Source organism: Hipposideros armiger, unplaced genomic scaffold (assembly GCF_001890085.2).
Source record: "Hipposideros armiger isolate ML-2016 unplaced genomic scaffold, ASM189008v1 scaffold_135, whole genome shotgun sequence".
Taxonomy (NCBI): domain Eukaryota; kingdom Metazoa; phylum Chordata; class Mammalia; order Chiroptera; family Hipposideridae; genus Hipposideros; species Hipposideros armiger.
This window is the reverse complement of record NW_017731485.1, coordinates 2,497,886-2,523,149: the sequence shown is the minus strand read 5'-3', so window position 1 is coordinate 2,523,149 and position 25,264 is coordinate 2,497,886. Positions and strand designations below refer to the sequence as shown.

The 25,264-nt window shown below is 47.6% G+C and overlaps 2 protein-coding genes across 4 annotated transcripts in view; one reads left to right on the top strand and one right to left on the bottom strand.

Annotated features, from left to right (window-relative positions):
• Window positions 1-195: 195 nt before the first annotated feature.
• On the bottom strand, window positions 196-23,752 carry CDR2 (cerebellar degeneration related protein 2). Of its 2 annotated transcripts, XM_019649907.1 has the most exons (6): window positions 23,379-23,460; window positions 22,946-23,287; window positions 14,657-14,769; window positions 2,689-2,837; window positions 2,263-2,424; window positions 196-1,135 (listed from the first exon to the last, which is right to left on the bottom strand). In XM_019649907.1, the coding sequence occupies exons 3-6, from the start codon at window positions 14,693-14,695 to the stop codon at window positions 292-294; spliced, it is 1,194 nt and encodes a 397-aa protein (XP_019505452.1). In that variant the 5' UTR covers window positions 14,696-14,769; window positions 22,946-23,287; window positions 23,379-23,460; the 3' UTR covers window positions 196-291. The 2 variants fall into 2 exon arrangements, with proteins under 2 accessions (XP_019505452.1, XP_019505451.1); XM_019649906.1 differs by lacking the exon at window positions 22,946-23,287 and having other exon boundaries at window positions 23,379-23,752.
• Window positions 21,830-25,264, top strand: part of LOC109386582 (transmembrane protein 180-like) — a 21,836-nt gene continuing 18,401 nt past the window's right edge. The window contains exons 1-2 of one of the 2 annotated variants that reach the window (XM_019649905.1): window positions 21,830-22,974; window positions 24,665-24,778. The gene's annotated coding sequence lies outside the window, so the exon portion shown is untranslated. Of the gene's footprint in view, window positions 22,975-23,970; window positions 24,042-24,664; window positions 24,779-25,264 lie in introns of those variants that run through there. The other variant, XM_019649903.1, reaches the window with a different exon arrangement.

Here is a 25,264-nt window from a genome sequence, read left to right as displayed (position 1 = left end):
GGCTCGCGGCTCCCCGACACACTGGACTCCGCACCGAACCAGGTACTGGGGGGCCTCGGCCACTACCTGGGACCCGCATCTGCCCTCCACCGCTTCTGGGGCTCCTGCAGGGACCGTGGGCTCATCGGGGCACCGGGCAGAGGCCAGCTTGTCCCAGGACCTCCTGAGGGGCTTAGTGGAGGCCGGGCTGCGGGCCGGACCCCAGCAGCACTTTCCCCGCGCTGCACAGCCCGTGAGCAAGCCAAGCGCGGGGTGGACGGCGTGATGCGGCTGGGGGTGGGGGTGGGGCCCTTAGGAGTGGGAGGGCGCAGAGCGGTACTTGGTTCTCTGCGCGTCGATCTCCTGCTTGGACTTCTCGATGCAGCTGAAGATCTCCTTAAACAGCGCCTTGTATTCGGGTGGCGGCGGGGGCGGCGCGCTGGCGGGGGAGCCGGCGGGCTCCGCGGGGCCCGGGCCCGGGCCTGGGACGGCAGCGCTGGCCGCAGCCCGGGAGGTCTGCACGGCCTTGTGCGACCGTGCGTCCCCGGCGGGCGGCTGGCACTTGCGGAGCAGCTGGTCGTACTTCTCCCGCAGGGCGCTGTACTGCGTGTCCACCTCGTGCAGCGGGCACATGCCCCGCCGCCTCCCGGCCTGGGCCCTGCGGGCGCACGTCTCCTCGTGGCTCTGCGCGAGGTCACCGACCGCCGCGCCGCGCTCGAGCGCCGTGTCGCTGCTGCTGCGTCGCAGGGGCCTCGGCAGGGCCTCGGCGCCCGTCAGCAGCATCTCCTCCAGGAGGCTGGCGCTGGGCTCCCGGAAGGGGACGAACAGGGCGTCGGGCACCAGCCTCTCGAGCGCGCTCAGCGGCGGCCGCTCGGCCCGCAGCGCCAGCCGCATGTCGGCCACCTCGGCCTCCAGCTCCAGCGCGCGGGCCCGGTAGGCGCCGGCGGCCCCCAGCTGCTGCTCCAGCTCACTGTTCTCCGCCAGCACCAGCCCGTACTCCTCCTCCAGCGTCGCCCGCTTCTGCCGCTCCAGGCCCAGCTGCGCCTGCAGCGTCGCCACCGTCCTCTTCAGATGCGCGTTTTCTTCTTCCTCGGGGCTCTGCTGGCTCGGCAAGGACGTGATCTTCCCGGCAAACACGTGGTCGTACACGAAGAGCCTGGGGGAAATGGCGAAAGAATCCGTGACACACAGGTCGACTGAGAACACAAGAACAGTAATGACGTTCTCCACCCAAATACTGTCGAGAACCTGTGACGGACCAATGTTTTGCGTGTCTATCATGAGAGCAGTGGCTCAAATCCCAATTAAACTACTCGTGTGAGGCGGGTGAATACAGCATGTCAGAAAACGTAATTTTTATAAATACTAAAAATGCTACAAAACACCCAATCGCAAAGGCTGCTCTGTTTCCAGGACATCGGAACGGTCCAAGGGTCCCCCACCCTGGGCTGCAGAGTACGGTCACCTGGGCAGTCTTACGGCCGTTGATGGCTGGGCCTCACCCCAAGATTCTGGTCTGCCGCTCGGACTCGGGGGTTTTCCAGCTGTCCCTGCGTGTGACTCAGACCAAGCTTGACAGCCACTGCTGCAGTGACGTCAGAGTCACCTGGCACTTCTGCCCATGTTCAGGGATTCTGCCGGAGGCCGGAGGGAACCTCGGGAACTATTTGCAAAGACTGCAGGTGACCTGATGAACAGCCAAGGGTAACCACCTCCACACGAGAGCTGGCCTCCCAGGCAGGGTCCTCAGCAGCTTGTCACTGTCCTTATCTGTGTAGCGATCTGCTCGTCGCCTCTCATAGGCCAGAAAGCCCCACGAGGGCCTGCAGGTGTGTGTGTGTGCTCGCCACTCGTGTCCGCACAGCACCTGCCACGTGACAGGCGCTCGACAAACACCCTTAAGTAAAAAGTCAACCTCGTAACTCTAAATGGTGAAGGCATTTCTGTAGGCAGAAATCTCCAGGTCACCCGGATTTTTGTTTTACTGAAATTTCAGTTCTTCATGTTAATGTGAAATGCAACCCCTAAATCCGTAGTCTATCAGAAGTGCTGCATCTTATTTTAAACTAAGATCTAACACGTTAAAAGCATGGAAATAAATGCCCCAAGCCTGTAGAAAACGAGTTTTTAACAGAATAACTGGTGGCCAGGAGCTCTGCAACCTGTGTTACGGTAAGCGGTTTGGTTCGTAGCCAGAGGCGTTTCTTAGATGGACAGTGAATGCATTTGGGGGTGGGGGGACAGGCCGCCTGTGGCAGTGCACGAGGGCTCCCCGGCGCTTACTGGCGCAGGTCGTACAGCTCCTTCCGACGCGAGCAGCTGGGCGCAGGTCTGTCCTGGTCACTCTTTCCCTGGCTCCTCCTCTGCTGGACCGACCTCAGCTCATCCACCTGGCTCTGGAGGTGATCGATGCGGGCCTGCAGGCACTCGATGGTCTCGGTCAGGCTGTGAGGGACAGACAGACAGGGGCAACTGTTGCTTGTCACATGACATTGAGGGCATAGGCAGCGAGGCAAGATTAGCTGCTGGCCACTCCAACTGCGCTTTCTTAATGGGAAAGGACATCTCCTTCCTCTCTTTTCTTCCTAAAGCACTAACTTCAACCTTACCCCATACTGACCGAACCCACGACATCCCTGTTCTGGTCTGTGCCAGTCTGTTCTCCACTGAATGACCCTGCCCAGGGCCACCTCAGTGGGCTCTGCTCACCTCAGGATCTTTTGCTGTGAGGCCTTGCTGTCAGCAACGAGCTTTTGGTTGGTCTCTTCCAGCTCCCTTGCTGTGACGTCTAGCTGCTCGTAGACCTTCGCGTGCTGCTCGTTCACCTGCCGCAGAAGCTCCACCTGCTTGCTCAGGTGCTGTAACAGAAGGTGGTTGTGGCCAGTTAGTTACACATTAAACAGACACGACACCCGCGCGTGCCAGCACCACTGGGCGTCCTGCCGTGCAGGCCGTGAGGGCTCCGTCCCACAATGATCCCACCCCACGTGCCGGGTCCAAGGCCCAGGCCACCTGTACTTCCAGCCGGCCAGCTGCAATGTGGGGGTTCCCAGGCCCTCCCCTCAGGCTCAGTAATTCACTAGCACAGCTCACAGAACTCAGGAAAGCGCTTCACTTCCATTCACTGGTTTATTTATAAAGGACGCAAGTCAGGAACAGCCAAACGGAAGAGACGCACGGCGTGGGGAGGGCATGGGGCGTCCTGCCTCCTCCAGGCACCGAAACGGGGAAGGGATTAGGAAGCACACATTGCCAGTTACAGAACAGTCCCGGGGTGGCAAGAACAGCACAGGGAGCAGAGTCAGTAATGCTGTACTAACTCCGCATAGTGCCAGGTGGGGACTGGACTAGTCAGGGGGATCACTTCGTAAGTTATGTTGGGTTGTTGGAAAAGTAATGACGCATTTTGGCAACGAAAAACAGAAAAAAATACATCATGACTTTTCCGACAACGCAATGTAAATACAAATGTCTAACCACTATGCTGTACACCTGAGACTAATATAATATTAATGTCAACTGTAATTGAAAACTAAAAAAAAAATTAAAAAAAAGAAGTTCCCATACAGCAATGCTGTCCAACAGAAACGTAATGTGAGCCACATATGTATTTTACGTTACCCACATTAAGGTAAAAAGATAAAATTAATTTTAATAATGCAAAATATCCAAAATGTTATAATATCAACATGTAATCAATATAAGAAAATGAAAAGATATTTCTTTTTCATGCTGAACAAACAATAATTCTTAAGCTCAGTCTTGCTGTTCCCTCCTTAGGCGTTAGTTTGGTTGCCGTTATTTGCCGCCATCGGGCTGGACAGGAACTGATCCCAGCAGCCTTCTTTACCATGTCGGGTGTAGGTATGTCCTTCCAGTCATCCTTCCCTGAAAGTTCCTACTAGTGACCCTAACGATGAGCGCGCCTTCCTACCTTCTCAGTCCACTCAAATGCTGACTCTCTACAAATGGCTAATCTTATCCACTGCATGTTTAAACTTTCTATGTAGATAATTTCCAATATATACAAACGCAGAGACAAATGGTTTACTGAAACCCCATAAACCCATCATCCAGTTCCAACAATTATCAACACACAGGCAGTCTTGTTACATCTATATTCTACTCTCCAATCGTTTTAAGGCAAATCTAAGACATCTTAAGTATACCTATTTACATATTTCTAAAAGATAAGATGTTTAATTTTAACCACAATCCCAGTCACCCCTAAAAACACCCCAGAATTCTTTCACACCTTGCTCACGTCTCAGTGTCAGCATTTTCACAGCTGTGTCTCACACAGTGCTCCTAGCTTCATCCGGTAGCTGTTGAGTCTTCCCTGCTTCACACTCGGGGCACCTTGAACCCTAACGTTCTGGAGTTCTCAGTCTGAGGCAAGCTCCGCTCCTTTACGGCCTGGCCTTCCTCTCCTCTCTCCCAGGGATGCAGCTGCCTGGCTGGCCCCATCTAACCCAGCAGCTAACCAGGGGACCACGGATAGGATTGCCAGCGTCTGTGAACTTGGAGGCGAGGATGTTACACCTTCATTTTCACTAACATCTAATTGGAATTTAGCGTTTCCTTCGATTATGAATGGAGACAGCAAACCACCACTAGTATGAGGGGTACCTAGAAATTCATCACCAACAGAAAGCAGATATTTTCATGTCACACCATAGTGGCTGCAGAGATCTTGATTTATTGGTTACGGTCATCATGACTTGAAATCACAGTAGTTTTTAGATTGCCATTAGATCTTGGTATTTAATGTATTCATAAAGAAACACTTATATTATTAATCACACACTTATTTTTCAATGTTTTGATAGGGACTCAATAACAGATTTCCTGTGTAATTGTATTTATTTTATGTATTTTAAAGGGAATATCAGACCTCACTAGGCAACCACAGGGACCCATGGCACAAAAAAAGATGCAGAGCCCCACCTACCCATTAGGCTTCCATTCAAACAGTACCTATTCCAAAGCCTTCCATGCCACCGTCCCCCAAAGCATCCTCTCCATCTTCCTCAGGACACCGAACACAACACTGAACAACCCAACTGCTGACTTTTTAATGGCAGAGTCTTTCTAACTCTTTGAAGAAGGGAAGCCTCTTGTGTATCTGGTCCGTTTAGCACAGTTCCTGACACACAGTAGGGACTTTAAAATCCTGGCTAAAGGCAATTTCTAGACCTGTATTCACAATAGCTTATCGTGCTGTGGACAAGCCAGATGGCTGAAATGTCAGGAGACTTACCTGGAAGATTCTGAGAAAGATTTTGGTCATGGCCCTCGTAGGAAAAGGCCCTGTTAGCCTCCAATTCTCTCCCCTCTGCCCACGTACAGATTATCTCTCCTATCTATTCCCACGGCACAAATACACCCCGGAAATCTGAAAGACATTTAGAATTCCTACCAGCTGTTATATGGGTCCCAAGTTGTCACCCCATTTTTCAAATGAGAGTTGTGGCCAATGTGCAGGAAACAGGTGGCTATGCAAGTAGGTACAGAAAGGCTATTTGAAAACTTACAGTAAGTCCCCCTCATCTACTATATAAAAGCCTGCGCTAAAAACACAACGAAACCATTAGGAAGACACTGATATTCTGGTCTTAGAGGCCTTGAAGTAAGGACAATGTAAAGAAAGGCACCTGTTTTCACATGGTAGGAGTTTTAATCTTCTTATGATTAAATAAAAACTAATCAGAAAAACCTTTCACTTCTCCAAGAATCTGCACTAGGTTACCTAGCAAAGGAGTCTAAACTGGTCAGCAACTTTATTAAAAGGCAAATTATTAGCCCTCTCAGCAAGTACCGACTTAAGGCCAGAGAATCAGACTCAATAGTCAGATAAGCTTTAGGGCGTGGGCTCTGCAGCTTCCTATTGATCAGTTTTTTCTGCATCTAGAAGGAAATGGGGTCGCTGCTTTTTCTCCCCTTGATTTAAAGGTAAAGGTGTGCTTCTAATGTGCTGGTGCCCTCAATTCAGAGTCTTTGATACATGGCCTCAAATGAATCTGACTGGACTGCCAAGATCCTCCAGTTCACGTGTCAAAGAGAGCGCATGTACAAAAGTCTTTGCCATTTTAAACGGGAAAGGGAGAGATTTGAGCAAAACAGTGGGAGGAGAGCAAGAGCACAGGCCAAATGTCAGCCGACAGGCCAGAGCACCGAAGCTAAGTGCCACGGAGCTGTCCTGAGTTGTCTTGAAATTCGCACAGACCGTCCCTCACCTGAGCTACAAGCACAAGGTTCTGGTTACGCCCAGAAGCTACAAATGGGCCACCTTCAGACCTGAGGCAAACGTTTGAAAAAGAAAGGCCAGCAGGACTATATGGATACCTATTTGCAACAGAAAGCTGACCACATACAGGAAAGACACAACCCACGCTAAAAATGCCTAAGGAGGGCTGGCCGAGTGGCGCGATGGTTAAGAACTGGCTTGGAACGCCAGAGGGCCCCGGTTCGGATCCCACATATGAGGGCCAGTGATACTGCCCTCTACAGCTAAGATGCTGAACAGCAGCTCAGCCGTGAGTCGCCGGTGACGGCGTAGGCTGCAGCCCCTGTGGCAGTGGGTTGCCATGGGCTACCATATGTAGCCAGCAGCCAGCGTGAGCGGCCAGCAGCCGCAGTGAGCGGGCGGCCAGCAGCCGGCGACTGATCCGCCTCGCCCGGGAAGAGCGCAATGATGGTGCCAACTTGGGCCAGTGAAGCAGCGTCCTCCACAACTAGACAGAAGAACAAAAGGACAGCAACGTGTCTGTTCTCCTTACCCCAATTCCCCAATAAAAATCTTAAAAAAAAAAAAATGCCTAAGGAGTGGAGTGGAAATTTGGCTTTTATGCAGCATTGGGATTATCCTTAGATTAAGGATTAAGCCCAAATCCTCTGAATTCAGTATCAGAACGACCTTCCCAAATACTGAAGAAATATTTCCTATTACCTTTGAAATACCTCTGTATCTTGATGAAACTATTATATTTCCTCTGTAGAAAATTTAGGGTCAACAAAAGCACGAATATGAAAATAAAAACCACCTCTGATCTCACTATGAAAAGCTTGACTTGTTTTTAAGATTTCTAGCAATTGAAAAGAACTTATATTTTTCAGAATTAAGATTCTTTTCTTATTAAAATTCTTAAAACAAGGATAAACTGTGCAACAACTTTAAAACATACACTTCCAGAACCTCCTCCCCTCAGAATAACCCTGGACTGGTGTCGTGCGAGCATCTTGTCCCCATGACACGTGGGGCCCGCAGACTGAGAGGAGACTGACATGCCGAGGTCTGGCTATTTGCTCTGGAGTCCAGGGCGTAAGCCCGAATCTTCTCACAGAGGCCAGAGCTCCTGGCACAGAGGTGGAAACCCCTAGCTTAGGAATGACTGGAAGTGCTTTGTTAAGATACTGATGTCAAGTATTTTGGATCATCTACTGTGTGTGGAAGACATTAACAGAGCAACAGCCTTCATGCTGCAGTGGGAAATGCAGGGGAGGGGGATAAAACAAATCAAGAAGTAATTCTAATATAAAGTAGGACACCGATAAAGGTAGTAAAGAAAGCACAAAACGCTTTAAAATTTCCCAAGACAAGCTCGTGAAAGGAAGGACGCCTTCAAAGAACAGACGACTGAGGGGGAAGGACAACGCCTGTGGGGACAATGCAGATTCCCAGCAGAGAAGCCACACGGAGAGCAGGCTGCCCACGGCTGCAGGGAAGCAGCAGAACCCGCTTGGTCTGAGCCGTCAGATCGCATCACTCCCCAAAGTTGCTCCCCCCTCCCCGGCCATCCAGGAGAAAAACCTGCTCTGGAGTCTTGAAAAATTAGCTGCTCAGATGAAAACTGAATACGAGTCACATCGGCTGGAGGCATCTCTGAAGGCAATCATTTACTTTCAATAGTTGAATCGTTTTTTACATTAAAAGCGATGCCTAACAAAACTGATCAGTTTTTATGAGGCCTATTTGAAACCCACTGACAGTCTCTGAAAGCATATTTGGAGTTCCACTTATCTAATCCCTTTGACAGTTTCCCATTGTTTCCATAATGAGTCACCATTTGGGGGCTTATCCTAGCATTTTCACCTGTTCTGCACTATTCATCCACCATGAGTAGTATGTTCCAGGACCATTTTTCTGGACTTTCTCATTTAAAATTTCTCTGGGTTGGTGGGATAAGAGCTGACTTTTTGGTTTTCAACTATATGCTTTTCTAAATTTAAAAAATAATCGTGTTACTTTTCTAATCAGGAAAACTCCCAATAAACATTCTGAAAAGTTGGTTTAAAACGTGTACAAGTGACTCTTGTTCGTAAAACTTGTACAAGTAAAGCGTAAAAATCAGGCTAACCTAATCTAGGGTGTTAGCACGCTGGTCAGCGGTGTTGGTGGCTGGCAGAGCTGATAACGTTCCCACTTCTTATCTGGCTGTTGGTTGCATGGGGGTGTTTACTTTATGAAACTCATCAAACTACTAAGGATTTGTGCTTTTTTTCTGCATGTGTATTTGAACAAAAAGTTTACTTAGAAAAAAGCTGACCTTAGGTTTGAATTAAGGAAAGAGCCCTTGTAAAGTTTAGGGGACTCCCGAAGGTTGTCGTGGTAAGAGCCCATTGCACGGGTCACCTTTTCGTAGGGAATTAGGCTGTCAGCCTTGTTCCTTTTACAAAAGCATCAGGCCTTCCCCTTAGACCACTGGAGAGAAGAGAGACCTTGGAAGGCTCTGTGGGGGTCTGTACGTCTGCCCCGGCGCAGACGTGAACCGAGCAGGCAGAAGGCCCGTCTGAGGGAGCCCCTGGCTGGTAAGTGGGCTTAGCCAGCACTGCCATCTTATCTCCCCATTCCATGCCATCCCCTCTGACTTTCATGAAGCGGCTTATAAAAAGGAAAGAAGAACGCCGACCGTAACGGCAGAGAGGAAATCTACGGTGGTGGCGTTCTTAGCCAAAAAGCAGCTGCGATAAAGAATAGAACGTTGAATGCTACGATGCTTGGGTCTGTGAACCAGTGGACCACAGGCTCTAAAAAAGAGGCTCATGAAAACGTTCCTGGAAGTATCCCAGGCTACATTTATTTGATAGTTTATACATGTATTTAATTTTATATTTATTGAATCACTAAGGTTTGCACTGGATACTTCATTTCCATTACACTCTATAACATCTAATGGAAGACGTTAGATGATGGAGTGTTATTTGTGGATTTGAAGAATCTCAAACATCTTTGGATTTTTTCCAGAATGTCCGCAATCTGCCCTAACTGTTTTTAGTCATCCTCAAAGGTAGAAAGACAAGTGATGGGTCATGAAGCAACTGTGTTTGCGATCTCCTACAGCAAATAGGTATTATTCTCTTAATTATGCAAATGCTTGGACTTTCCCCCAACTTGGAAGATCTGCTAAAGTATAGTTAGTGTTCAGTTACAGTGATTTATAGGCGCTTTCACAGAAAGCGTCCATGCAATGTATTAAGACTATGTTTCTACCCTCATACAAATAAACATACTTCCCAGTAGAAGACTGTCTTCATGAAACCCGCCAATGAGCTGAAAAACAAAGTCTATGAACCAAAGCAGGAATGAGTTCCCTACTCATGTATGATATCTGGCTAGTTCAATAGTTTAAAAATGCCTGATTTTTATACGTTTTTAGGTTTCTGGCAAACTACAAGTAATTCAGTTTCAGGCACGGCATGTTCTATGCTCTGATGTGAATGTGCTAAAAATGGTAGCTGAGAACTTCAGTATCATTACAAGGTATATCTTCACAGAACTATAAAAGTATATTTCAGTCACATCACTGGCTAGATTCATAAATCCTGATGAAGGAAAAGATCACGGTATGCACCTTAATTATGGCTACTAAGTAAAATTAAGGCTGAGATTATAAATTTGCCTTACTTTAAGATTTTTATTGAAGTATAGCTAACATACAATATTATATTAGTTTTAGGTGTACATCATAGTTATTCAACAGTACCCACCTGGCATTATACAGAGTTATTATATTATTGATTATATTCCCTATGCTAAAGAAGTGATCACCATAAGTCCAGCATCGACCTGACACAGTCCCACGCTGTCACAATATTACTGACGATATTCCCCGTGCTGTCTGTTACAGCCCCGTGACTTGTTTGTTTTATGCCTGGAGATTTGAACCTCTTCTTCCCCTTCACCTTTTCCCCCCTTTTTAAAAATTTTCAATTATAGTTGACATTCAGTGTTATTTGATATTAATTTCAGGTGAACAGCATAGTGGTTAGACTTTTATATAATTTACAAAGTGATGCCCCTGACTAGCACCCATCTGACACCATACATAGTTATTACCATATTATTAATTATATTCCCTCTACTGTACTTGACATCCCCATGACTATTTTCTAACTACTAATTTGTACTTCTTAATCCTTTTCCCTTTTTTCACCCTCCAACCCCGGGACACTCCCTGTCATCTGGCAACCATCAAAATGTTCTCTATGAGTTTGTTTTTGTTTCTTTTACTTTGTTCTTTAGATTCCACTTAAAAGTGAAATCATATGACATTTGTCTTTTGCTGTCTGACTTACTATACTCAGCACAGTATCTTCTGGGTCCATCATATTGTCACAGATGGAAAGATTTCATTCTTTTTTCGGCTGAGTAGTATTCCATTGTATATAGGTACCACCTCTTCTTTATCCATTCATCCATTGTGGGACACCCAGGCGGCCTTCATACCTTGGCTATTGTAAATAATGCTACAATGAACATGTAGATGAGCTCATCCCCTCAAAGTAGCATTTTGGGTTTTTTCAGATAAATACCCAGAAGTGGGATTACCAGGTCTTTTGTCTCTTGTTATAGCCTTTGTTTTAAAGTATATTTTGTCTGGTGTAAGTATTGCTACCCCAGCTTTTTGTTTGTTTGTCTCCATTTTCATGAAATATCTTTTTCCATCCCTTTACTTTCAGTCTGTGTGTGTCTTTCAATCTGAAGTGAGTCTTTTATAGGCAGCATATGTGAGGGTCTTATCCATTCAGCCCCCCTATCTTTTGATCGGAGCATTTAATCCATTTACATTGAAAACAATTGTTGATAGGTATGTAGTTATTGTCATTTTATTATTCATATGCACATGAATAATAAAATACATATATATATATATATATATATACATATATATATATTTTTTTGTTTTGTTTTGTTTTTTTCATCTTAAAGTAGTCCCTCTAAGATTCCTTGGTGGTGATGAACTCCTTTAGCTTTTTCTTGTCTGGGAAGCGCTTTATCTGTCCTTTGAGTCTAAATGATTGCCTTGCTGGGTAATCTTGGTTATAGGTCCTTGCTTTTCATCACTTTGAATATGTCTTGCTAATCCCTTCTGGCCTGCAAAGTTTCTGTTTGAGAAATCAGCTGACAATTTTATGGGAGCTCCCTTGCAGGTAACTAACTGCTTTTCTCTTGCTGCTTTGAAGATTCTGTCTTTGTCTTTAACCTTTGGCATTTTAATTATGTGTTTTGGTGTGGGCCTGTTCGGGTTCGTTTTGTTTGGGACTCTCTGAGCTTCCTGGGCTTGTATGTCTATTTCATTCACCAGGTTAGGGAAGTTTTCTGTCATTATTTCTTCAAATATGTTTTCAATTCCTTGTTCTCTCTCTTCTCCTTCTGGTGCTCCTATAATGTGAATGTTGTTAACACTTAAGGTTGTCTCAGAGGCCCCTTAACTCTCTCAATTTTTGGATTCTTTTTTTTTTTCTGTTCTGATTGGGTGTTTTCTGCTACCTTATCTTCTAAATTGTGGATTCAATCCTCTGCTTCATCTAATCTACTGTTGATTCCCTCTAAAGTATTCTTCACTTCAGTTATTGTATTCTTCATTTCTGACTGGTTCTTTTTTTTAAAGATTTTTTTTGGGGGGAGGGAATTGGGGGATGAGAACAGCTCTGGGGAATTGGGGGAAGGGGAACAGACAAGTTGCTGTTGTTTTGGTCTTCAGTCTAGTTGTGGAGGACGTTGCTTAGTGAAGCCCAAGTTGGCACCATCATTGCGCTCTTCCTGGGCAAGGCAGATCAGTCGCCGGCTTCTGGACGGCTGCTCACGGCGGCTGCTGGCCGCTCACGCTGGCTGCTGGCTAAACACAGTAGCCCATGGCAACCCACTGCCACAGGGGCTGCAGCCCACGCCATCGCCGGCGACTCATGGCAGCCCAGCTCCAGGTTGAGCTGTTGCTCACCATCTTAGCTGTAGAGGGCAGTGTCACTGGCCCTCATATGTGGGATCCGAACGGGGCCCTCTGGCGTCCCAAGCCAGCTCTTAACCAATGCGCCATTCGGCCGGCCCTGACTGGTTCTTTTTTATGTTTTCTGTCTCCATTTTTATGTTTCCTATCTCTTTGTTCACATTCTCCCTGAGATCACTGAGCATCCTTACAACCAGTGTTTTGAACGCTATCTGGTAGATTACTTTTCTCCATTTTGTTTATGTTCTTTTTCTGGAGATTTGTTCTGTTCTTTTATTTGGGACACGTTTGTCTCCCCATTGTGGCTGCCTGCCTGTGTCTGTTTCTATGTATTAGGTAGGGTTCTGATGTCTCCTGGTCTTAGTAGTGTGGCCTTATGTAGTAGATGTCCAGTGGGGCTCAGTGGTGCAGTCTTCCTGGTCACCTGAGCCGTGTACTACAGAAGTGTCACTTCTGTGGGTTGTGTGTGTCCTCCTCTTGTAGTTGAGCCTTGGCTGCCATTTGCACGTCAATGGAAAGGATGGGCCCTGGTGCTCACTGGCTGTGAGGACTGGCCATGACTACAGTGGAGGAGTTGAGGTACAGGGGCTGACCCTACAGAGCAGGATCTGCCTCAGCAGAGCTCTGGTGCCTCCCCAGTCTGCCCCTTGGGTGTGTAGTTCTTGGAGACGGCTGGGTGATGCGCCAGCTCCTGTTGAAACTGGCCACTGGGGGTGCCAGACCCACGGCCACCTGGGAGGGGACCTACTGCAGGTCAAGTTCCACTGCAGCCCGTGCTCCACCCAGGGCCACCAGCAAGAGTCACAAAGCAATCTGCAGATGGCTGCCGCCTGTGCTGTGCTTGGAAGTTCCTCGAGAGGCCAAGCCACAAGCCACAAGCCACTAATGCCAGCTTAGGGCTGCTCAGCCAGAGGTACAGGACCCGCTTAAGCCAGATGCTGGTTGTCTGGGTTCTGTGAACCTTTGAGAGACCCTTTGTGAACCTTTGCGAACTTTGAAAGTCTGCAGTATGAGCCAAGGCAGATGGTTTGTAAGAAAAGCCACTGGAAGCGGCTTGGGTGTGCCCAAAAGTTGGGCAGGGTGAGGTCTCAGAATCACCAGGGTGTGGTGAACCAACGGCGTTAGCCAGCTTGATGGAGACTCAGATATGGCAGCTGCCTGCACCTGCACACTGGGAAGGGGAGGGCTCAACAAAGCAACAATGGCTTCTGCCAGCTCCTCCGTCAGGGAGAAGAAAGCTGCCTTCCAGCAGCCCCTGAAGCAGGACAGCTCAGTTCCCCATAGTTCGTCCCTGTCACCTCTCCAGCTACCGCTCCAGCACTGGAGCTCCAAGCCAGTGATTCTGTGGGTAAGTCTGTGCGCCGGCCCTTTAGGAGGAGCACCTGGGGCTCCACCACCCTCTGTTTCCCTCAGCCACAATCTCCGCTGGTTTTCACAGCCAGAAATTATGGGGACGTCTCTCCCCAGCACTGGAACCCTGGGATGGGGAGGGGCTGGGACCCCTTGCTCCCCTGGAGGGTAGCGGGGACCTCCACAGCTGAGATGTCTCTCCTGAATTTTAATGGTCACACGTGGGTGTGGGACCAGCCTGTTCTGTGTCTCTGCCCCTCCTACCAGTCTCAAGGTGGTTTCTGTGTGTCCGTATTTGTACGGCTTTGGTTCAGCTCAATTTTAGGTGATGCTCAATAATGGCTGTTTTATAGTTTAGTTGTAATTTTGATGTGGTCGTGAGAGAAGGTAAGCACAATGTTTACCTGCTCCACCATCTTGACTGGAACTCCAAATTTGTCTTACTTTTGATGGTAGGTGAGTTTGTATTCAAAAATTGAAGTCTGTATAGTTTTCATTGCTTTGAAGTCAAAGACTGTATAATTCTACTTTGAATTTCCAGCACCTGGCTAAGTATATAATCAGAGCTCAGTAAGTTCTTCTCACTATCCTAAGGTCTTTTACATTTTTCTGCACAGACACGAGAGTCCTGGTTCTACTGTACCAACTGGTGGGGGGGAGGGGGCGCAGGTGAAACCACGGAGACTCAACAGTGGATAGTTTTCTTTCTTAAGCTGGGCGATGGGTAAACAGGTGTTCACTGTATTATTTATTCTCTTATACCTCTACGTATCTTAAATATTGCATAATTCATTTTTTCAAAGAAAAAAGTAGAAAACTAAGTATAATATTCACAGCGTGACATTGCTTCACAGGCAGGCAAATACTGGACCACTGACTTCACTACACTTCAGCAAAGGTGGAGCGAGAGGTCTCTCATCACTCAGACTTCCGTGCTGGGAAAGCACAGTCATAGCAGAAGTCAACCTCTCTGCCCTCTCTGGTGGCTCTGCTTCTCCAAAGTTTGTGTTAGAAAGTAAATGCTGCCTTCAATCTCACTGTTATGGCAGCAGATATGACTGGTCCAGCAGCAGCAGGCCACACCCCCAAGGGTAAATTACCTCAATTTCCTGTAACTGCTCCTGGTTGGTTGTATACATCTGCTGAAGAGACTCCTCCAGCTGTGTGTTCCGGTCCAGCAATGTCTTCCCAAGCTCAGCAGCCAGCTGGAGATCTAGCACGACAAATGAATAATGCAAATGGCCTCATGTCAACATTTTATATAGCCCATTTCTTAAAGTAAGAATGAACCAAGACCCAATGCACCATGTGAAGTTAAGTCAGATCCCAGTGGAAGGCACAGAAGAAAGCCTGAGTTCTACTTCACATCCAGTGCAACTGGGGCCCCCACCAGTCATGGACTCTTCTGTACCCCTACTTGTAAGACGTGAGGAAAACCGATCTACTTTATGGAGACATACTCCATAGTTTAGGACTGATCACTCAGCATCGTGACTTCTAAGATCATAATTATTTGCTAATGGACTGGGCTTATTCATATCCTCATGGTATACTGTTTCGGACAGACCCTCGAGCCAAAGTACAGACAGATATTTAAGTGGTCTCTAAAGTGAAATCCGGCTGCTGTGAATGTATTATATTAATGCAACTGTCAAAGCAAAGTTTGTTGTTGCAGATCCTGGCTTCCTAAAGGGACTAAAAATTATTAAGTCAAAAAAAAGAAAAATACATCAGTAACAAGAGCATTGCCCCAGGTCTTCTGCCTTTTTTTCTACTTCTCTTCACATCTTTCTCAAAGATGAGCAAACCAGATAGCAGCACAGCTGTTACGCTTTTGAGGTAATTACACGTCAGCCGTTCATACCATATTTTGTTTTGGCACGGAAGCATATTTCCATTTTAAATCTCATTTTTCAACTCTCTATTCTTAGGCAAATATGCACATAAGACAGGATTTGTGTTACACACAGTCCCAGAAATAAAAATGTAACGATACCAGAAAGACACGAGTTCTAACATAGGCACCTGCAGTAACTACCTGCAGAGGAAACTTGCGAGCGAGGCCTTCAGTACAGTGGGGAATGCACTGGGCTGAGGACAGAGGTCTGAGGTCCGCTCTGACTACCATTTACTAGGTTACTACTTTCCACACAGGGATTTTAACAGTCCCTACACATAGTATTCTTGTCTAGAGACGACTGTGCTGTTAATATAAATAACATTGTGAAAGCAACTGAAATAATAAGGAAGTACTTTACAAACTAAGCTGCAATACAAACGCAAAGCATTATTAGTATTCAGTGATTCACAAATGTTTTTATTGCTAGGCACTATGCTAAACTTTGGTTACAGAATGGGAAATAAAATGGATAAAGTTCCTGTTTTCTTCACACTTCCAGATTAATGGGAGAAACCAGACAGCAAATAAGTAGAAAAACTTGCAAACTGTGATAAATGCTTCTCATTCATACACGCATGCATACATTCAATAATACCAGTCAGGAACAGAGTGAGGAAATAAAATAGAGTCACTAGTCAAGCTGCTAAATTACTATAATCACGTAGGTTGAGGCCTGCGGAAACGATTCTATTCTTGCTTTAACTAGCCTGGGAACATATACTTCTGAACTGTCCAGTCCTGCGTCAATGGCTGGATATACAGCAAGCTTCCAGATAACCCTCTGGTTACCCCCTGAAGGACTAAAGAAAGAACCTTCACGTAGCCAGACCACCGGTCATCCTGAGGATGACCATCTTGGACCAATCCAGAGGCTAAGACCGCAGGACTGAGTCTTCTCAAGGATGCACTTTCTTTACTCTTAGCTTTTCTTTCTTCTTCGGAACACCCTCAGTATTGCCTAGCTGTGTTTCTGGCGTGTGAACCCTAAGACCCTTGAATAAATCTTTATCATTTATTTCTAGCCAAAGCATCTAGACTCTTTTTGAGCTCAGTCAACACCAGATACCATTCTGGGCACTGAGGATACAGGACTGAACTTAGCTGAACATTCCCTGCCTCATGGAGCTTCTATTCTGTTGGGAGAAACAGCCTGATAAAATATAGGATAGACACGTAGCAGGAAGTGCGAGAGAGAAAGAGTCAGGCATGGGATGGGGACAGGAAGAGTGTGGACTTGGGAGGTTGACACTTAAGAACGTGACCAAGGTGACAACAGAATCGTGATGTGAAGAAACTGAATAAGTGAGCCATGTGGCTCTATCCAGGTGACCAGCATTCCAGGCAGAGGCCAAGCAGTATGAGGCCGCAGGGAGGCCGTGTCCCTGGACATCGGAGGCCCACGAGGCCAGAGCAAACTGTGCTCAGGAGGCAAGTCAGGGCCTCCAAGGTCAGCTGGCTTGCAGCGCCGGTCTAAGGAGGGCAAGATTTTGGCTTTTCCTCTGAGTGAAATGTAACCCAGGGACAGGATCACTCTGGCTCTGTGTCCACACTGAAAGGGACAAAGGTGGAAGCAGGGTGACAAGAGGATACTGCAGTCATCTGGGTGAGAGACAACGGTGGCAGAGACGGAGAGAAGGGGTAGGATTCTGGGTATGTTTTGAAAGTAGAGCCGAAAGGATGTGTTAACCCAGTTGGATGTGGTGTGTGAGAGAAAAAAGAAAAAAAAATGGATTTGGTGATAATAAACAAAGGAGCTACTTTAAAAGGGAGGTCACAGGGGGAGTCTGTCTGAGGAGACATTTTAGCGAAAGCTTGAAGGATGAGGATCTCGCCACGTAAGAACCAGGCAGCAGCCCGGCAACAGGAAAACACCTGACATGTTCTACAGCCCGACAAAAAGCCCGTGTGTCAGCAGCATGAGGGGGACAGCGGGATGGGACGGAGCTGGGATCACACAGGTTTTATGGGCCACGGTAAAGAGTTTGACTTTTAGTCTAAGTACGATGGAAAGTCATTTCGCTTAACGTCATAAAAATACTTATTATGAAAGTGTTATAAAAACAGGAAACCTCACTACATGTTATTTTTAAACTTAATTTTTACACGTTGACAAATAAGATTTAACATGTATACATTACTACCGATATTAAAACTTAACCTAGAGGGCCGGCTGAGTGGCGCAATGGTTAAGAGCTGGCTTGGGACTCCAGAGGGCCCCGGTTTGGATCCCACATATGAGGGCCAGTGACACTGCCCTCCACAGCTAAGACGCTGAACAACAGCTCAACCTGGAGCTGGGCTGCCATGAGTCGCTGGCGACGGCATAGGCTGCAACCCCTGTGGCAGTGAGTTGCCATGGGTTACCGTGTGTAGCCAGCAGCCAGCATGTGCGCCTGTCCAGAAGCCGGCGACTGATCTGCCTCTCCCGGGAAGAGCGCAATGATGGTGCCAACTTGGGCCAGTGAAGCAACGTCCTCCACAACTAGACTGAAGAACAAAATGACAGCAACTTGTCTGTTCCCCTTCCCCCAATTCCCCAGTGCTGTTCTCATCTCCCCAATTCCCCAATAAAAATCTTTTTTAAAAGAAACAAACTTAACCTAGAATGAGCGGTAACAGAAAAGCGACAACTTTTGTTACCTGGTACTGTTCTTCCAGGTGCCTAATTATTAATAGTATTCTACTTGGCTAGTTTTCCCTCATTAGGAAAAAACAAAGCAAAATCTACACACCACTCCAGCTCGCCTTAAAACATTTTATACCCATTTAAATAAAGCAGTATACTGTTAGTAGACAGCTATTAAAGTACATTCTCATGATTTAAATATTAACAATGCCTATTAATGTACTTACGATTTCAGATAAGTCTAGGAAATGAAATCTTATATTCACAAGACAGAAAGCCTTTTGAACAGCTCAGACCATTTCAGAGACAGTCATCTTTATGCTCAAGGTTAGCCCAGTTTTCCAGATGAGACCGCCTGACACTAAGATGCTCCCCAACCTGACCAAATCTACATGGGAGTCACAGGGTCTGTCGCCCTTGTCACCGTTCTCCCTCTGTTATACTCATGTTATCTACAGCTGCACAGCTTTAAGCCAGACGAGGATGTCCACAGACTTCCTTGTTTAAGGTAGAGCACCAATTCCCCGAGTGGGCACCTAACCTTTCTGCTTGTGTTCAGAGATGCTGATGGGAGCCTGGGCTTGAGCTGTCCAGCTTTCCTGCCTGCTCCCAGCGAAAGTCTGTACAGTCCCAGGCAAGTTAGTATCCTGTTTTCACTAAGCGAAAACCGAGCTCGGTACAGCTTCAAGATGGTCCCGAAATAATTATTTTGTACTCACAGGGTGTCATCTGTACACACTGAGCCACACAGAAGCTACTTAAGTTTTGAAGTGGTGAGTGGTGAGACTCACCAAAGAAGGTCTTAACTAGCGGTCAAACCCGAATCAAGACCAACTTCCGACCCTCCTCAAGGACTTCCCTTTCGTTATGGGAAGACCTGTGCTCCTTACTACACAGCCAGGAGCAGCTCGCCTGCGGCTGCAGACCAGCACCAAATATGGCACTCCTCCAGTAAACGGCGACCAGAAAAGAACCCGACTCTTGTCCTTATCTCAGTCCTTATTTCCAGTTAAACAAAGCCCCATCTGGCTCGGTAACCTAAAGTCTCAGTCGCCTAAATATTTCATAGGCTGTTTAGGATAGAATTCTGGCAAGACAAGTAACAACTACACGAAAGCGCCTGTGAAGTCACACTGTATAAGAGGATATTACTTCATCTGTTAGTTTAAGGACAGCGGCCTTTTTTGGACTTTAAAAAAAGTTCATTTCCTGTCGCGTAGCATCTGGCTTCCATACCAAAAGGAGCCACAAGCTGGCAGTAAGCCCAAGAAGGTTTTCTAAATAATTAGTGGGGGGAGTGGGAGAGAAGTCAATGTCCTTTATTACTATGGTTTTAATTAAGGCACAAAAGAAAAGGGAACAATACAGTTTTGAGGCCTTATGCGCCGGCTCACCTATTTTCCAATAAAGATTTTCATTAAGAGGTTGTCTCTTCCGAACACTATTGAATTGGTTGAGGCAGCACCAAAAACACCCCAGATTTACTGCAGGCTCCCAAATGACGACCTAGCAATACCTTTATGTTTAATAAGCTTTCACAATCAGCCTTTGCAAGTGATGAAAATCCATTTAACACTGTACACTGTTAGCTTTAAGCACATTCCACTCGGCCCTGTACCTTAGGCAAAACCTCAGCTCTAGTGACTGTGATTTTTTAGAAGGATCTTTCTTCTAGAATTCTGAAACCTTTAAATCCCACTAGTACATTTTTCTTATGTTCCTGGTTTTTCAAAACGAGGACAGCATATTCCCATGTTAGCTGTAGTCTGCAGCAGTAATTCAATCACTTGAAGGCTGAAAGCTTTTCCTGTTACAAAGTCAAATGCGTCATTTGGTGATGCTTCTGTGTAATTCCTGTTGCCAACGTTACTATAATTGGGAAGCAAAAAACCTGAACGTAAACATCAAGAAAAATGATGGTGTCCGTTTTAATGACCCTCCAAACAGTGATTCAGCAGATTAGTTACATACCAGGAAAATGTACTTGTCTTGAAAAGCAGCAGGAATCTTAGGATTCCTTCAAACTAAGATTTCATTTGCTGATCCATACTGCAGAAACCTGAGTCCTTAGGCTAAGCTTGCACAGCTCTGCAAATGACAATTATAATAGCAGCTGGCCTAAAAGAAAATCCCGTCTCTGAAGTCTGTCCACCTTGCTCTCAGGGGCACATTTCAAAGCCAGCACCATCGTTACCTGCACAGAAGCTCTTGCTGTCCCAGAAAGGATTCTACCCACAGAGATCTTTGTCAGTATTTTTCCTGTGCCAACTCAGCCCTGTGACAAAAGACAGTCTCCATCAAAGTGTTTTGTAAAAGCAAAGGTTTTCTCCTTCGGCCTGCACACAGCTTTACAAGTTTCTAACAAGGTATGAAAGGTAGGCCAGAGCCTTCTGAGGTTTGAATTTTCCAGCAATTTTAATTTAAAAAAGAATGCCCCAGCAAACTCGGATACAAAGATTCAATCTATTTTAAATAATGCTTCTATTGCTAAAGGAAAAAAAAATCAGTCGTTCTATGACTTTGAGAACAGGATCTTAAAAAGTTTTAGTATCTCTCTCCAGACAAGTCTCCCTCAGTCCAGTTAATTCACGCAGATCTCGGAGACACCATGGGTTTGGTTCTAGACCACTGTAATAAAGCAAGTACTGCAGTAAAGCAAGTACTGCAGTAAAGTGAGTTGTTATCTTTTTGCTGGTGGAGAGTCCTGCCTTCCATTGACAAACAAACAAACAAACAAAAGCGCAACACCTCTGAGGCACAATAGAGTGAAGCAATGCAATAAATGAGGCATATGCCTGTAGCAAAGATGTTAAAAATGAACAGAGGTCTGCACTTGATAAAATCCCACTACATTTGTTTTATCAATCAATTTAAGAGGGCAGACCTGCGACTCCCAAACTTTATTCAGGAACAAATATCTATTGAGGGCCCACCATGAGCCAGGCATTGAGGTGGGCACATACCAGGGAGCAGCATCAACACATCCCTAAGCCCTCAGCTTCACTTTGCTGTGGGACCCTGTCTGTCCTTTTGCTGTGGGACCCTGCCTGTCCTATCTGTGGGGTAGGCACTGTGGCCCCAGGGCCTGGATACATACCTCGCATAGAGGTGATAAGTATTTGAGAAATTAACAAGTTTTAAAATCCATTAGAAGTTTAGGAGTTCTTTAACATATAATTTAACAAAATTGGGACCAAGATATTCCTTTTATTCACACTGCAGCCTTCATTCTTTTACAGGCTATATTCACAAGTTATGGTTGTTGGAATTTCATATCTATTCCTACCCGACAAACTTGGTTATGACACAGACGGTTATGTCAAAGTCCATTGTGATACGATGTAAAAGTCTTTTGAGAAGCAAGGAACAAATTCCAAATGCAAACTGGCATTAAGGAGGTTTGGACCCGTGTTCTTTAAGGTCTCATTAAAATTGAACACCTGATGACTTCCTTTGGTTCAGAGGTTAGAGTTCCACATGTAACCCCAACAAGGTGCATTTGCTTCTCAGTAGATTGAAACATTACAAATGATTCTTCCTAACAACCTCCCACGGGGGAAAGTGCTGTGGACTAAGGGACCTGATGGAAGAGAGCTATGAAAACAGCAACCCTGCGCCAGTGCCTCATTCAGTTCAACAAATATTAAAATCGAGCTTCTGTTATATGCCAAGGATTACGCTAAATTCAAAAACAAAACAAGCCTGTACAGATGCTTCTTATGCTTCTATGCTTCTATGCTTCTTAAATGCAGGGAAAAAAAATAATACTTAGCTTTGACTATACAAACTGCTTAAATCATTATAAGGAAATGCTGCAACTGTACAGTGGTTGTCACATTAATCCTGGAGAAAATATCAAACTAGGCCATCAATCCTTATGGGGAATTCGGAAAACAGGCTTGTTAAAATGTAAGAGAAATGTGTCTTGTGGACATGGAAAATGTGATGGCAAATCCTGCACTGCAGCCGCTAAGTAGCTTAGATCATATGAGCAGGCGTAATGGTGAAGTGCTTCAGTTTAGGTGACTGTCCACAGTATGTTGATTTAAGAAATCGCCTTCCCCCAGAAGATGTGCTTTTTTTATTTCCCTTTTCTAAATATGAGTAATTCAAGTTTACATTCCTTTCCCTTCCACCCCCCAAGTTCAATGGTTCGCATGAACAAACATCATGGTCATTTAATATTCAACTAAATGAAATGTTAATTTTCACTGCAAGTTAAGAGCTGAAAACACAATTGCAGAAACGGAAGATGCCTGAGGATTATTCAGTATAAAGAAAGCCAGCCCTGGAGCTTGAAGTGGGCTCCTAGCTCCAATAGCAGTATCTCCTTTCCACCTGCACAGTTGTTGAGAAGGTTAAATGAGCAGCTGTGTGAAGGGCCTGCCCGTGTCTGGAACACAAGAAGCGTTCCCCGATTTCAAGTTCCTGCTACTAATGTGCAAAAAAGGGGGGCCCTGGCTGCAAAGTGAGGGCTGTCTAACTATTTTCTCTGGCGACACACCATCCGCAAGACATCCCAGGCAGGCTCAGATAGGAGTGCCTGTCTCTAACTTGAGCTGGATGGAGTTCAAGGTGAAGCGAGTGGTGGAGGCAGACATGTCCTCAAGTCACTTCAAGGCCTCTGGTGAACGATGCAGAAGCAAATTGTTGTCGTTGCTGTCCCAACAGTCTAACACCCAACTGAAGAGGCTGTAAAGCGGGTGGTAACGAAGAGATGGGGTTTGGGCGGCGGAGTGTGGCCCCTCGTTGCGGGTGTGTGGATTCAAAAACACCTGTTTCCCGCTCCTAACCCAAGGGAAGTCACTTGGCAGCTCTGGCCTCGGCTTTCCTCACCTGGAAAGCGGGGCGAACGAAACCTACCTCTGGCAGAGCTATCGTGCGGATCACAGGTGGGCACAGGGCTGTGCACAGGTCCTGCCCGAGCGCTCTGCAAGACCTACCACCGGCAGCAGCTCCGGTTCCCCCCAGAGGCCGACGGGCAGCGGGGCGCGGGCCTGGAGAGAGGGGGTCCTCCCGCTGCCACCGGGGAAGGCGGGCAGGATTAAGGCGGTTCGCCCAGGAGCGCGCTGCGGGCAGTGCTGCTGACTGCGCAGCGGCCCGGGCCCGCGCTGCGCCCGCCTCCGGGGCTGGATGGGCAGGTGCGGCGGGTCCCCACGCGTCTCAGCCCGACGTCGCACGTCCCCCGCACCTGGCATCCGTGGGCTGCGAGCAAACGCAACTTGGTAACAGCGTCGCCGCCGCGAGCCTCCCGGGCCTGGCCGCCCCCCGGCCGGCCGGCCGACCGCGCCCTCACCTTGCTGGAGCTCCCGGTTGTCGAGCCACGGCTCTTCCTCCTCCTTTATCTCGAAGTCCTCCTCCACCAGGTTTTCCGCCAGCATCTCGGCCGGCTCTCCCGGGGGCAGCAGCTCCCGCTGCCGCCGTCCCGCGTCAGCCGCTGCCCCGGGCTCCCCGCCGGCCCCTCCGTCCTCAGCCAGAGCCGCCCTCGGGCGGGACGCGCCGCCACGCTGCCTGTCCAGAGCCGCCCGCCGCCGCCGCTGCCGCGGACCGGCTTCCTGACTCGCGTCGTGAGGCCCAACGGCCAGCAGCCCGGCGCGAGGACCCGGGCCGGCGCCCCGAGCCGGCTCCTCGCGCAGCAGCGGAGCCCAACGTGGCACTTTGGCAGCAGGCTCCCGGACGAGGGCTGCATTCAAACCCCCGGCGGCTTCTCGGCCAATCGCGAGCGGGCCGCCGGCCGAGGGGCAGCGACGCCGTCCAATGGCGTCTCACCGCAGGCCCCGCGGTTCGCCCGGTCTCGTGGGCAAGCAGCCAATGGCCACTCCGAAGGAAACAAAGAAGGCGGGGAAAAAAGGAAGGGGTGCGGCCGGGGGCCCCGCCCTCTTCGCTGCGTCGGGTAGCCTCTGGGAGCGGGCTTCGGTGCCGGGGTGTGGAGGCGGCGGCGGCCTCCGCGGCGCCTGTGGTGGGTGTCTGGCCGCGGGGACAGCCAGCCAGTGGTCAGGTTGTGTGAGCGTCAGGGCGGAAGGCCGGCCTCCGAGCGTGGGCCGTTGTCGCGGGGCGTCCCTCGTGCCAGCGGGGGCGCGAAGGGTGCCGGGAGCCCGAAATGCGCGGCCCTGCCGGCCCCCTCTGGCCTTTGGACCCCCAGGTGCCCTCTGGTTGACGCGCGGAAATTAAGGGTTGGAAGGGACTTTAGGACCGCCAGCCGTTTTCTCCTTGACCTCTGAGCCCTCCCCACCTCCGACCCGCCGGGGACTGGACTCACTCCCCCTGAAACGGCGGGCTCCAGACCCACTCGGGAATTTAGGGGCGGCAAGGGGTGCGGTTGAAGCTCTCCCCTTAGAAATCCATGGCGAGCAATTTTGCGTGCGATTTGGAAGAGGTGCATAGACTCCAAGTCAAGCCTCTAGGGTCGTGACATTGTACCTGGAGAGAATGCCAGCCAACAAACGTGGAAGGAATAATGGTGTTAGAAAGTAATCATTATTTAAAAAAAAAAAAAAAGGAATGGTAAACTCACAAACCCTTTTCTTCTGAATCCTGGTATACTGAAAGGCACAATGTTCCTCATCTACTTTGCATTGCTAGGTTAAAACGCGAAGATAGCTTGGTAAAGCCTCGACTGCCCGGCTTGTCAATATTCTGATAGAGAGATTGGTCCAGAGCCAAAAGGAAATAACTTAAAACCATCGTAATTTCAAAGTAAGTCACTACAGCTGGAGAGAGCTCTTTGGAAAGCGAGGATATTAGGATTTAGGATTTTGCTGATGGCGATTTGCAGAAGCTGAAGGGCTAAGAATCACGCATTTGACCTTCAAGACACTCTTCCATAGTCACTGACCCGCAAGATTGAAAATGCTGGCTTTTTTTCCCTCCGTGGCACACAGCTCATTTTGACTCCAAATCAAATGGGAAAGTGTACTGAAACGTTCTTTAACATTTTCCTTCAGACAGAGCAATCTGGGGGATTAAAGTTATTGACGATTTAAAACGGCAGAGGGGAAAAGAAGCCCGGTTTTATTATGCCTTTCGGTATTAGTGGGTTCTTTTGAAGGACACTGTTTGGGGGGACTTTTGTTTTTGTTTTTTTTTTCCTGGAAGAGCTTGATCAAAATTGCATCAAAAAAGAGATGTTAGCTTTCAGTGCCTTGGAGGGGTCTCCAGCATTCTTTTAGAGTTTACTTAGTC